Raw genomic sequence first — 14928 nt, forward strand, 5'->3', positions numbered from 1 at the left:
TCTTCATAAATGTAATAACTGAATAAGCGAGGCAGCCCGTCACACTGAGCTACTGTCGATTGTTTTTGCCACTGCAGCTCACCGGCTCAAACGTTTCAAGACACAATGGAGGTGTTCCCTGGCTTGTGTCAGGCCATCCAGCTAATGCACAGGCTTCAACGCATCCAGAATGTTTCCTGATGTTTATGTTTGTGTTTGTGTTGCATGGGGCTTTTCCAGTTTAATGAAGAACATCTGGAAACAATGATCCTGCAGTTTAAAAAAAAAAACCTGGATGTTTCAAGTTTAAAAGCCTCATATTTCTCTTTCAACACAAACACAAGAGTTTCCAATCTCCCTATAGTTTTTGTAAATGCAGCTCTCCATTAAGCCAACATCTGCAGGAAAACTAGGCGAACACCAAAACTCAGAAAAACTTGATTCACAGACAGAGGCGTTGTTAATGACTAAATGTTGATCCAGCTATGTATACACCGCTATATCATAATTGTATTCCTCTGCCATCGAAACCACTAAGCTTCGAGGTCCACTGCGGTACAGCGATGGACCACATCACTGGGAAAAAGCTCAGTACCTCTGAGCCCGGGCGAAATGCCTGTTGAATGCACAACAGCTTCAGCCAAAACACACAGAACCAGCTTGATGTGTGAGCGTGTGTGTGCCCATCCACATGTGTGTGTTCAGAAGGCTCACCCACAACAGCTATGACAATATTTGAAAATGTGTAATTACTATATCTGGTAAAAGAAAAACAGGAGTGTTTGAAGGCTGCAGAAATCATTAAAATAGTGTTAGATTATTATTGTTTTGCTGTGTTTTTCCTTCACTTCAAGCAGCTTTGCAGGTCTAAATCCCTCTGTGGTGAACATAATAGGCTCTCTATTGCAGGAAAACAAACTCTTGTTGAGATGATGCACTTAACGGAGAAAAATCCAGCTTTTTGCCGCCTGCTTGTTTATTTACAAAGTTATTAATGCAATGATTCGTTTTGACCTCAAGGCTGTCATGGGAACTCAGCTCATTTAATCGTTTTGTGGCATGCAGCTAAGCAAGGAAACTAAAATAAAGAAAAGAAAAATTAAGCCTCCAATTGTATCCTTAGCTTAGATGGAGCAGTAGCCTGAAATACTTTAACCCACATAGTATCTGAATTCAGTTTGCCAATCACTTCCTATGTTTACAATGACATAAGAAAGACATAGACTCCCCCATTAGTATAGTTTCATTAAAAATTCAACATGAAGTTCCCAAAAAAATTAGCTTCAAAGGTTTTGGTTACAAACATGAGAAATAATTGTGTTAGCCCCTTGGAGTAAATCCTTGGAACTGATTTTTTACATAGTTTTGACCTTATCTTTGCTTTCTTTTTGGAATTTTGCATTTTTAGTTTGTCTCTAAAAAACATTAAAACAGTTTGATCTCAATTTTTGTGATGTTTGCAGTAAAAAAAAAGACGAAACTGACAACTTTAAGTTGAGCTTTTGGGACAATTTCAGGTTCAGTATGGAATTATTGTGTAATATAATGAAAATAGCTGTAAAAACAAAGAAGCTGGGGTTGTAGCTAAAAATTGTTATCAAGAATTGCCACCAAAAACTCCAGGTGTAAACATAAATTAAATTGTAAAGTGTAAAACAAAAAAGCTCAAAAAATGGACAACGAAGGGTTAAGTGAGGATGCAAGGAAATGATGAGAAAGAAGATGTAAACATTTAAAGATGCATCTAAAAGGTCATTTTTAATTGTAATGAAAGGAATCCAATTAAAAACAGCAACAGCTGATAGCCGCTTTACAGAGTCTGTCCCTCTGGACCAAAGCAGCTCACAGGAACTGCTTTCCATGACCTTGTGAATAAATGCCTGTAAGTGGTTTTTATTTTATTTTTTAAGATATCATTAAATGACTCACCAGACAAAAAACGCTGAGCAGCGAGATGAGCAGAAAGTCCAGAGTGTAGAGCAGCTGAGAGGATCCCATCCCTGAGGTGAGGCAACTCTTACCTCCAAGAATCCTGGCAGGACTCAAAGTAACGGTGGAGCTCGGATGCAATTATTTAATCTGCTAAACTCTCTTCAAAGAGGACTGAGATCTGACTTTTTACTCCATCTGGCATCTCCACGCTGCTGGCGGCTTGTGAAATCATAACTCTGTAATCTGCCCTCGATTTAATTTCCTATAATCTACTATATGCTCGAGCTCAGCCCGCGCGCTTTATTTCCCTGCATCTGTCTTTTTTCCTCTTCTGAAATTACATCCACATGTCAGAACTATTTATGTCGCGCGCTCCCTCTGCGGTGGGAAGTTCAAATGATTCTTTGCAGGGAAGAAACCAACGCTGTATTTTTAGGTCTTTTAAATTTCCCCTCAGACTGACTTAAACACTTCAGCATGGAGCTGTGCGCCTCTTGGTTTCCTCTCATCCAAACGTCAGATCAGAGCTGGGCGAGAGCAGAGGAGTAGATTCAGGAGAGTCAAGGAGAAACCGTGTCACTCCATCACCGGGCGTTGTTGAATTTCGCAAGTTGGCTCCCCCAGGACGGCGGCGCACCGGCAGCCCTCTCACGCGGGGTTTACTTTTCGCATTTAGAAGCAAAATAAATCATACATAGCAACCTTGTGACAGAGCAGAGCCCTGAAACTTTGTTTTCACACAAGTGTTCGTATGATTTGCGTGATTCGAATCAATTTACGCACGAACGCGCGTCGCTTCCTCTGGCTTGGAGTCTTTCCAGAAACCGTGAGCAGAAATCTTGACTTGTTTCCATAAGTGGGGCTGGAGCGTGGCAGTCTAACAGCTACTGAATGGATGATGTCAAACGGGGTTTGTTTACTAATGGGGATGCAAAAACGCTCTGAGGACACATAGGGGAAAAAAACTGTCTACTTACAACCGAAGGGGAACAGAAAACTCGCAAACGCCCGAGTGTTTTTTGTGCAAAGTCAATCAAAATGTTGGAGTTTAGTCGTGTTGGGAAGCGTCCCCAGCTTGTGGAAAGCAGCAGGTCGTGTTCTGTAGTGAGGAGGCTCCGTGGATGGAAAAGGGGGGCGGAAAGGAGGCAGGTAGGGCGGTGCGTAAAAGCCTCTCATTGGTGCGCCCCCTCTTACGTTGGACCAAACCACGACTCTGAAATGACATATTTTCTCACCCCTCAAACAAACTCCACATTCAACGGATCGCAGGGCCGGTGCCAAACCACTTTTTCCCCCTGCAGTCTCTCAAAAAGTTACATCTAGTTGGATTGGATTTCCGAGACATAATGCAGGAGATGTCGTATTTATCTGAGGCTCTGTATTTGTGCGTAACGAGCATTTGCATTTAACCATCAGAAGGGGACTGTTTTCTTCAGAAAACTCTGAAGTAAAAGATTATACAGTGTTTTATTGAATGAATGGCCTGCTTTCAGTGAAGTCCCATGAATGTTTCGGAGGTTTCCACGAACACAAGGCGGAGGACGCTCACTATAGAGCAACGAGAGCTGATGTTCAATTCAAAGTATGAAATCTTATTCCAACCTGCTGAAACCAAAAGGTTAAAACTTGAAACCAAGTTAATTTATAACATCATAAGATATTAAAAAAATTACAAAAATGAGAACTTTATAATATTAACCTCCAAAAGGGATCAGGTAAACATTCACAGTCATTCTGTGATCTCAGGTAAAACTAAATACAAAAATTTTAGTCATGGATAGTAAGTTTAAAAGGAATTTTTTAAAAACCCAATCCAATTTGCTGCTTTTAACATGTTCTTGTGGCAATTTCTCATGATGGAGGACATTTATGAAGAAAAGCAAGCTAAAAATTGTATTTCTGAGAATTTTTTTATTTAACCCTTGTGCGATCTTAGATGACCCCATTGATTTTTCTTTCTTTAAAATTTTGGTTAAAAACAGCATGATCATAATTGAAAGACCACTGGGGAGGTTTTGAAAATAGATGACAGCTGCTGTTGACAGCTAAAGAGCATTTACCTATAGGCCTATTGGCAAAAGCTTGCAATCTAGATACTTCAACAAGGTCCATCCTAGCAGTGGCGGTCTTTGATTTGGGCAAGGTGGGCGGTGGCCCAGCACACAAAAGGGTGCTGCATTTTCCGTACCCACAGTATTACGCACAAGGAAGTAAATCAGTCTAAGAGGAGACTATTGGCTTAAACTATGCCTGCTACAGCCAGCACTTTGTGCTTTAATTTTTGACACATCTGACACTGAACATCGCACCCATCTCTTTATCCTCTCCACACTTATGGTGCAAAAAAAAATAAAAGGATGAAATAACTAAGAGTGAAACAACGTAAAACAGCCACATGAAGAGGAATTAGGCAGAAGAAAAACCCGTTCTCAGCCCAATTTCGACCAGAGCAGGCAATGAGGATTATTTCCCACAATTCCCTGCTCCGACACAGCAGACCCCACGTGCTCATGACCACCGCCCTCTGCTGCAAGACACTTGCGCCCACACCTCTTTGCGGTGGTCTTTGGAACATGACAAGTCAAAAAATTCGATGCAATACTCGCCCAGGGAGTAAGTTGGTGTAGAACCGCCACTGTATCCAAGGCAGGGTACTCTGAACAGTATACCCTGTAGTCTGTAGCACGGCGTCACACTTTTAGAACACAGTGAGGATATCACACTGGTTATAAATATCCCTTGTAAACATCAGGCTTTCAAGTGGATGGGGCTTTTACTGGACCCCGGGGGTGGTGGGAGGTGGGTCCCAGGTGTAGACTCTTAGTGCTTATGTGTGTTTGGTTCTGGGGGCTCCGGTGGTGATTCTCCAAGCCCTGGACTGGGTGCCTGGTTTCGTTTTTTCTGTTGTGGAAGCGTCTCGGGCTGTTCCTGCATGCTTGCCCAGACTGCCACTGCCTTTAACCCTTGTGCTATCTTAGATGACCCCACCCTTACGTTGACGTGTAATTCCTACCATGACAAAGGTGGATAAAGGTGGAAAGATTTCACGTAATCCATGGACACCAGTGAAGATCACAAATCATTGAAGAAAAAAGGTTCAACGCACTGTCTGGTGGGTCTAGATGACCCCAATCCCAATGTTAAAGTATGTAGGATAGCACAAGGGTTACACAATGTGCTGCTGGCTCAATGCAGGGCTATGTGAGCACCCGCCTGTAGTATCAATAAACATACACTCACTGCACATGCACATACCGTATTTTCCGGACTATAAGTCGCACCGGAGTATAAGTCGCACCAGCCCAAAAATGCATTATAAAGTAGAAAAAAACACAGATAAGTCGCACTGGACTATAAGTCGCATTTTAACTTTCACAACCTTATATGACACAATCATAGCAGACTGTTTATCTCATAATTTCACAGTAATTCTTTCTCTTACTTAATTATTTATTCCTTTCATGAAGCATCATTGGCCAACTAATACTCTGTTTTCATCCTGTATTTGTAGAAACAGTTTTCACTTTTATTGCATTTCAATTTATTTCTAATATAAGTCGCTGCGGAGTATAAGTCGCACCCCTTGCCAAACTATGAAAAAAAGTGCGACTTATAGTCCGGAAAATACGGTACATACAATCATCTACATGCATGACACATTTGAATGATATGCATTTGCATGTATGCATGCTTATTCGTGTGAGATCTTTTTGGATTTTGCATGTTTTTTGAAACATGACAATGAAGGCCAGTGATATCAGAAGGAATATTTCTGCTAAAATGTTTACATTTGTACACATGTGTTTGAGCACAATTTTTACCTGGTCAGTTGCAATTGATAATGCAACTTGTTGCTCTTTTTTCACATCTATTTGGTGTTTCTGTGATTCCCCGTCTTTCTCTGTACCCATATGCCACCTCCACTCTACCTCTCCACTGTCTTGTCCATATAAGGAACATAAAGTACAATAACATCAGTTGTTAAAAATAAAGTATTGGCCTCACCATAATGGTTTATAAATATACACCTCGGGTGATTAAAAAAAACCCACATACCTCATTTTTGTGACCGTAAAATCTGTCCGACAAAGCTGTTATGGTGTGTGTAAACTCTCAGATGAATCATGCATGCTTATTTACACTTGTTATAGCTTTTTCAAAATATTAAACCCCTTCCATAATCAGGACTGCTCATCAGCAGTGGAGAACACAATTAACACATGGAAGCTTTCTACGAAGAGAAAAAAACAACAAGTAGATGTGAAGATTTATAACTGTGCAAGTGAGCAGAAAAGTGGTGCGATCCAGCGTTTGTGGTTCTTGTTTACTGTTTAGAATTCATCTTAAACAATCAGCAAACAGGCACACGCTGAAAACAGCAAGTTTCCTCACTGTTGACACACAGATTAACAACTATTGTGAAATGAAACAGCTGCATTTTTTATTAAAGAGAATAACATTTCAGCATGAAAGTCCCTGAAGGCCATCTGCTCGTGCCGCTCACACTGGGTTTAAACAAAAGCACTGCAGTCTCAGTTTTTACGGTGATCATGTCAACACGTGACATGGAACCTAAAGAACATTCAATCAAATTGTACTTACCGGCATTTGAATGGGAATTCATAAAAGCAGTGTGGACTTGGTGAAAAAGAAAATGACCTTATCCCACAATACCTGGTTATTATTCAAATGCTTCAAATGTGTAAAGCTGTTTAAAACAGTCCAGATTCATTGCAAACAGATAAAATGTTACAGTTACTGTTTGAATTTGTTACCAGCAGTCTGAGCCTACAGACTGCTGCAAAACTACGTTTACCACTTTCTGTGTTCCTCTGAGGATTTTTGACTATAGTGCTAAATAGATCATAATAAATAAAGCCCTACCTGCCCTTGCCACCTTCCAGCATCAGCACCATCTGCCCTCATTGGCTGAGTGGCTTCTTCCAGGCCCTGACTCTCCCTCTCTCCGGGCCCCGACAATTTCATAAAAGAACACTTTTTTTTTTTGGTTTTAGCTCGGTAGCAACCGTTTGTTTTTTGTTAACCACGCCTTCATTCTTAGTACATTCATATTGTATGTCATATCATTTCCTTACGCCTGCGGGAAAAATACATGCATTAAATGTTCACAATGTTCCGGTAAAAAATGTGCAACTAACAGAGGAACACCACTTTTGCGAGTTTGGTGCAATCAGAAATTAGAATTGTGAAAACAATCTGGTCCTTGGCATCCAAGACTTATGCTGCGTAATCGTTCGCTGTGTTGATATTGCGTTATTAAGATAATCTTTCAAAGGCAAAATAATTTCAATAATCTCCTTCTGAACCTCTCTGCCTCTGTCGGGAATGCGCAGTAAGTTCTGAGTGGACTTTAAGACCCCAACTTCCAAAAAAGATGCAGTCTGTCCTGCCTTGTTGGTCGAAGAAGCGGCACTGCGAGGAAGTTGTTAACTCAATGCTTGAGGCATGCCACGGAGCGGGCTTCATGTAAATGAATTTCATGGTGGTTGTGACAGAAGAAAAGCCAGAGTCGCAGGGAGCCCAGGAGCTCTGTCTTCCCAGATATAAAACTGCTCCTGGCATGGACAGCGGCTTTAGGAACTTTAGCAAGACAGGGTTAAAAAAAGACAAACCCTCACAGCAATACATGTCCTCTTACAAACATTCAATAAGACAAACATTATCATATTTGTGTGGCTTTTATATCATTTTGAGAATGTATTTTGTCCAAATCTGAGCCAAACTCTTTATTTGAAAGTATAAAAACATATGCAGACGTGCAATATAAGTTGATGTGAATAAGAAAATGAAAAATGTGTGCATCAAGAGTTTAGAAATAATTATTTGCAGATCTTAAAAAAATGCATCTGAAGAACATCGTTCAAGGAAACCAAGTTTGCTCAAATGCATCCAACTGAACCTATAATTGCATTTTGCTCTAAGAGTGTGAAAGGAAATGTAATCATGGTAAGTTAAAATAAAGAATTTTATAGCTTAACATGGTTATAATGTCATGAAAGCTTCCATTTACTGTTTAATACAGACCAGCAGGGATATGGATCTGGGATTTGTTCAATTTTTTTCAAGCTTTTCCAAACCTTTGACGACAAAGTTAGAAGTCCACTATGCAAATATTTGATTAAATATTTGTGAAATGAAAGAAAATAAAACATCTTTGTAAGTTAGAAAATCCTTTGCTTGGCCAAGTTTTTCTTTTGCACTAAACTGCTGCCATTTGTTGGAACCCTGTTTACTGCACTGGCTTTTCTTCCTGAAAAGCTACGTACACGGCTGGCATTGAACCAACCTTCAAGAACACACTGAACACGGGTTCTTGAATCACACACAAGTTGTAACTGGGTACAAAGCTACGTATCTAGCGGACATGTGATGATAATCTTGTTTCTGTCGTTTTCTTTCTCGGCTCTATTCCGAAAAATGAAAGACTTGGTGTCAAATAATTCTGACTGAACACAAACCGCCATCAGAAATTACTCCTCAATGAGTAGGTTGTGACTTCCAGGAAATAACAAGGACACCAGCCATACATGGCCACCAAATCGGAGTCCCTGATTGGTCAGAGTTCAGCCTCTTTAACTTTCAACGCGGTTTCAAAAGCCTTGTGTTTTGTAAGAAGAGCTTGAAAACAGACTTAAAAGTTTACGTAGCCCAGAATTTATGCGCATTTTCATAGACTTTTCATTGGAAGGGCTTGCTTGAGTGTGTGCTGTCGATGCCGGTGTGAACACAGCATGAGACAACTGACTTGTGTGATGAATTACTGGCTGGTCTGGGTCTGAGGACTGGTATTGATTAAAAGTGATTATCTGATAGAATTTGGTTATTTTTATATCTTCTTCTCTCTGACAGTTAAGAAAAAAGGCAACATAATAACATTTTTCTTGTTTTTTATTCTATTTTTTAGTTTTATTCCGACTGTGTACGTAAGTTCGTAAAATTGTTTTCCATTTTTGTACCGACACATTTTTGTACTTTAGAAGAACCTAATAATTATTTATGAATTGGAATCTGAGAAATGGTAAAATAGACTGAAAAACGCTGACATCTCATGACATCTCCACTTAATTTCCAATTTTCATGTCAGGGCTCTGTTTGTTTGTCTTGCTCTGTTTTATAAAAACAACTAGGTGTAACTACAATTACACCAAATGTAGGAACACACCACCTTAAATGATAATAATAATAATAATAGTACATTTTATTTCTAGCGCCTTTCAGGCCACCCAATGGTTAAAAATAAGAAAAACAGAATCAAACATCAATAAGAAATCAGCAGAGTTAAACATAAAAAAACATAAAGACATAAAAACATAAAACAGGATAGAAAACAGACAAATGAAGTTATGTCAACTGAATGGATTAACTGTATGATTGTTTGAAGAGATGAGTCTTAACTGCTTGTGACATGATTAATGACCACCAGCAAAAAAACCCTCCAAGGACAGATTGTAACCATAGACGGTATAATCCATTTGATTTTGGTTTAACAACTGTGTTTAAAGCACAGTGGGTAGAGCATCGGCAGCACCAAAATGATAAACCTGCTCACAGTTTCAGGTGGAAGCGTCCACTCAGGTGCATGTTCATTCCCATTAAACTCAGTTTTGTTTTCACCTTTTCATGCAGCCCATCACAATCGGGCTGACTTTGTTTTTCCTGCTTTACTTTTTTTCCAAGTCAGAAAATGTCACGTTCCATACAGTCAATAACCTTCTTTTTTGTCTCAAAGTTACCCCTCCAGGGAAGTTATTTCCAGTTGGATTGGGGTCCGCTCATCTTCCTTTAAGCAACTCTGTTTTTTGTTTTTTTGTCTTGACAGTTTTGCCACTCAGAGGTTTGCTCAATGGAGGTTTGCTCAAAAAGATAGCTTTAATGACACTCAACGTTGGTAATGAATACAGTCCAAATCTAAAAGATTCAGTTCAAATCATGGACTAAAGTAAGACTGACCCAGACAGAGATGAGCCTCACATTGCTAAAGGCTAAAGGTCATCAGATTCCCACAGAGTCGCATGTTTTCCCTAAAACCCATTCTGATGGAAATGCAGTTTTTTGATTCTATTGACATGTTCTTCTGGCGTTTTTCTGATGAAACGTATTTTAAGAAAATTCAGCTTTAAACTGCATTTCTGAGTATTTCTTTATTTGAATATTTTTGAGGAAGGAGCAGATGAACAAATGCCATTTGAAAACAATTTGTGACGTAGAAAATACGCTGGGCGAGCTACAAGCACCAAGCTCTGCTCCAATCTGAAGCATCCACTTGCAGACATATGGATCAATCTACGTCTTTGTTTTCCTCGTCTGTGCTGGAATCTGGTTTAAAATTGTACAACTGGATTGCTCCAACATAACAAATTATAAGAAATAAACTCTTTACAGAGATTAAGGTTCAACTAATTTTTCTTTTTAATCAATACAAACTAAAGACAAACATGTGAGCGAAATCTTTTCTAAATTCCTTAAACAAACTAAAAAATGTCCACTAATTGTTTTCATTCTCCTTGGTCCTTTTCCAGCATTCAAACATAATTCCAATTTCCAAAAACTGTAACTCCACAAAGAAGCATAAGTCCCCCCAAAAAATGGAATGATCTCATTAAAAGTGGACTTTGGGTGCTGGCGGTTTCCGCCCTTGATCTGTATTTCTTGCTCAGGTCATCCTTTTTATTTCTTCGTCGCCTTCCCCACACTTTTCGGCTTATTTCCTCCTTGTTGACAGCCAGAAAGAAGCCAGGTCTCGAGGGCCAGTGGCCAACATGTCTTTCAACCAACCTGCCATTGAAGCCTCATGTTGGCTAAACACACCTGATCCAGGTAACCAGCAGCAGATAAGGCAGGGTTTCTGGTCAAGTCCGGCTCTCGAGGCCTGGAGTTTGACACCCATGCACGAACTGATGACTCCTTCCACTTCTTCCAGTAATCACGTGACCTGACACAAAATACTCACTTTTTATATAAACAATAAAGCAATGGTTTTCAAACAAATGTGGATTTTATTCAAATTAGTATTTCAACTGTCATTTAGTTGTGTATTCTCTTCAACTATGGTGGTAATGCTACAACTGCTTGCCAGTTTTGTTGCACTGGTATATTAGGATGGGGCTGTAAGTTAGGAGGAGAGCTTGTAAACAGAGAGCTCTCAGAAACAAGAAGGGGGGGTGGGCTTACTCAGAGGTGAATTTCTAATCCTGCCGCTCTGCAGAAACCATGTCCCAGAAAACGACAGATTTTTTTTTTTTATTTGAGCGAATAATCATGATTAAAAAAACACTTGGAACGCTTTGACAACTAGTAAAGCTTTAATTTTCTTAGGGCTTAGTTATATTTAGGTCCATGTTTATCAAGCAGATCCTCACACATACTATGAAAGCAAACCTTTTTGGTAAAACCCAAATATTCGTGCTACTCTCAACATTGCATTCTAATTTGACAAGCCTGATCTGCTGGGAGGAACTTTCTTCAACTAAAAATAAAAACTGAAGCTTCAGGGGCAAAATGTTCATAAGGTAGTGATGGTTTGAGTGAAAAAAATAAAAATAAACCCAATATACACTAACCAAAAGAGCTGCAGGCTGACCTGAAGTTATCTGTTGTGGCATTTTCATTTCTTCATCATATGCTGCACATTGAACCAATTCATTTCACCAGAGGACAACACTGTTGACAAAAACTCGCAAAAAACCCCAAGACACTTATGCCAGAACACATTAAAAAACACAGAAATTAAAGCTGATTTAACAAAGTAAACAAAGTTTGAGTTTGTGTATAAATATGTTTGATTAGCCTAAAGGGAAACATAGTAGTCTGTGTTTTTATCTCCAGTGAGTGGTGAAAACTAAAATCTTCTACAGCATTTTTGTGGGTAAAATGTGTCAGAATAAATCACATATTTTAGCTCTTTTGGATGTTGACTAAACTAAAGAAGGACCATCAATCAAAAATATGGACAAAAACAAAAATAGTAATTTACCAAAAAATCCTTTAAGGTCCCACTGTCATTTTTTTATTTTTTATTTTCAATGCATTCCCAGTGCTCTTTTAAGTATGATTATGCCTTTGTTTTAGCCCAAAAAAATAAATAAAAATGCATAGTTTCTGCAGAGCAGCTGTGGTTTACTAGAAATTCACCTCTGAGTTATGGGCGGGACCGTTGGCATGAAACAACTCCGCCCCCATTCCCTTCCTCTTTGCCAAAAGCTCAGAGCAAGGAGCTTGTGGCATAATTTCTACATATTTTCAAACAACATCTTTGCTTCTCTTTCACAACAATTTAAATAAAGAAATACTCAGAAATGCAATTTTAAGCTAAATTGTCTTTAAATATGTCCTCCATCATCAGAAAACTGCCACAAGAACATATTGAAAAAACACCCAAAACACCATTTTCGTCACAGAGAGAATATTTTTTCAGCTGCTGGTAGACACCATAACAGGCAAAAAGATAAGTTGATTTAAAACTGAATTCTTCACGGCCGCTGGAAAGATTTGGCTAAAACATGACGTCTATGATCTGTGAACATTTGACTGCAGTTTAACCCTCCTATGACCTTAGCTCCTGTAATAGCTTTGATGGCTGTATGGATAGACATAACGCTTAACAATCATCATAAAATACTTATTGTCTAAGAGATGCAAACATTTATCATTTAAAATCTAGTTATATTGAAAAAATATTTTGTTTTCTAGCTTCAAAATAAAAAAATGTTGATGTTTTTGAAAAAAACAAAATAATCGACTCTAATGCTTCAATCTTCTGTCTCTGGTCACCAAACCTAATCACGCCAGAGCAGAGTAGGACATTTAGCTGATCAACTGCAAGCAGCAAAGCTGAGCTAAGAGGTCTGTTTGTGCATCAATGCTGTCTCTGCACTGTGCCTCTATTGAAAATAAATGAGGGTCTGTCACACTAAGTCTGCCGCTGTCAGCTTTCAGAAAGGCCATAACACTCACCAACTAACAGAGCCTGCTGCTGTCGTAAAGGGAGGGAAATTAAAGAATAAAACAACAGTTATTTCTGCAAGCTGACTCAGGAAAGTATTTTATTATTAATATTAATTATCCTTATGGTGTATGAGTTGTTTTTCACTTGTGTTAAGTGTCTTTAACAAGAAAATCACACATGTTTTTGAGCTGACATCCTTGTCAAGTCCTTCTGGATAAAACTAGAAAAATAACAACTGTAGTTTGTTCCAGCTTTGACCTCTAGAGGGCAGTACAGCTTAGTACACCAGCCTGATGTTTTTATCTGAACACAGAAGCTGCTCTACAGAAATCTGACAACTTCATGTATGAAAAAAACGTTAAAATAAAAATAAAAAAATTTATCGATTGACTTCATACATTTAGCACAGATTTCAACCATCTCCTGTGACCATTATTTTCAACAAAAAAAAAATGTATTATTGTTCTTTTAAATCTGAATTTAAATTAAAGTAATTATGTAGGACTTTTAATGACAGATTGGAAAATATTCAAACTTCTCAAACAAGATATAACTTTGATCTTGTTTCTTCTATTACATCTATGCATATTTCCCTTCATTAATTACCATATGCTCTTGAAAATCAGTTCCCCCACATCTTCCAGGTATCCAGCTGGAGTCTTAACCACCTCATTAGTATTAATATTTGCACAGACACCTGTATCATCAACGCTCATAAATGAGCGCAGTCATGCAGTGTTGCCGTGGTGCCACGCAGCTGCAGCACAAACTTTACACATTGTCATATTTTCTCCATAATGTCCTGGTGCACACTGAAGGCTGAAACCTGCAAAAGATTAAAACAGTCATTTGCAGTCTTTTTATTTTTAATGAAACTAACAAAACATATCGCCAACAGTTGTCAAATCAAAGCAAATGCATGCACTGAATTAAAAAAATAAAAATAAAAAGTGCCCAGGGCGGTTATATTCAGGATTAGTGTTTGTTTGGACAGAAGCCACATTGAGAACTCCAGTCATGTGTCTTTCAATTATACTTCACCATCTGAATGTGACTGGATTTCATTCTTCTTCCCCAGTATTGCACCCATGCAGGGATGATAAAGTATTGCCTCAGAATTACTTCTCCTATTATTTGCACGACTCTATTCACACTTTTGATTCAACCCACTTTCTTTTTTTAAGTGCAGCCTCGCTTTCATCCAGGCACCACTCGGCGAAGGCTACAGCTGCACTGAAGGTCGTCCGATCCGTCCAAATAACAATTGGCTTTGTCCTCTGATTGGAGGCTGTCCAAGCCACATACCAGCCGGACGACAGACGCCCTCCAAAATAGCAAACTGGACAGGTCTCGAATGGCTTAAGCTCCTGACTGTTTGCGGCCGGTCATGTCGCAGATTGTTACCGCTGTCTATCAATGACGGTCACCTGGCAGGATGTAAAGAGGGGGGATGGGAATGACCTACACCGGGTCACAGCCATTTATACCCATTTAGATAGACTGTCTCTGTTTGTGACTCTGTGTGGCTTATCCTTATTCATGTGGTAAAACAACAGGATCAAACTGGAGCTGTGACTTAGTATTTCTTCAATGTGATAATTAATGTGAGACTTTACGGTCCCAGTCTGACAGGAGAGTCACAGCAGACCTCAATATTTAGTGTGTTTGCTTTTCCTCATTCGGTTTTTATTTGTCACTGAATATTTTTGGAAATGTGTTTGCAACGACAACCATGCAATGGTTAAAAAAAAAGTCTGTTTGCATCCCAGAGAAAAATCCTGTTTCTGAGAGCTGAGTTGCTCCAAGTGATGCACTTTAGGTTCATGTAAGACCATAAGTTATGAGTTTTTTATATTAAAACATATTTAGCTGCAGTGTCTAAGCAGGTTTTAGCTATTTGGTTGCATGATCACTAACAATTAAATTTAAAAACAATTCTGTTCATATCATAATTTGCAGTTGCTGTTTCGATATGACTCACCTAAAATTGATCCAGGACATCTTTAGCCAAAACCAGTGTGACTCAGAGATAAATACCTGAGTACTGAACA

General features: G+C 39.0%; 1 protein-coding gene across 1 annotated transcript in view; it reads right to left on the minus strand.

Annotated features, from left to right (window-relative positions):
- Positions 1 to 3017, minus strand: part of pth1r (parathyroid hormone 1 receptor) — a 70914-nt gene extending 67897 nt beyond the window's left edge. Inside the window, exon 1 of the mRNA XM_023965192.2 lies at positions 1909 to 3017. Coding sequence (XP_023820960.1) covers positions 1909 to 1977 — 69 coding nt within the window. The 5' untranslated portion in view covers positions 1978 to 3017. The remainder of the gene's footprint in view (positions 1 to 1908) is intronic.
- Positions 3018 to 14928: the final 11911 nt, after the last annotated feature.

Source organism: Oryzias latipes, chromosome 17, assembly GCF_053564925.1.
Source record: "Oryzias latipes strain Hd-rR chromosome 17, Olatipes_Hd-rR_3.1".
In the NCBI taxonomy this organism is placed as follows: Eukaryota; Metazoa; Chordata; class Actinopteri; order Beloniformes; family Adrianichthyidae; genus Oryzias; species Oryzias latipes.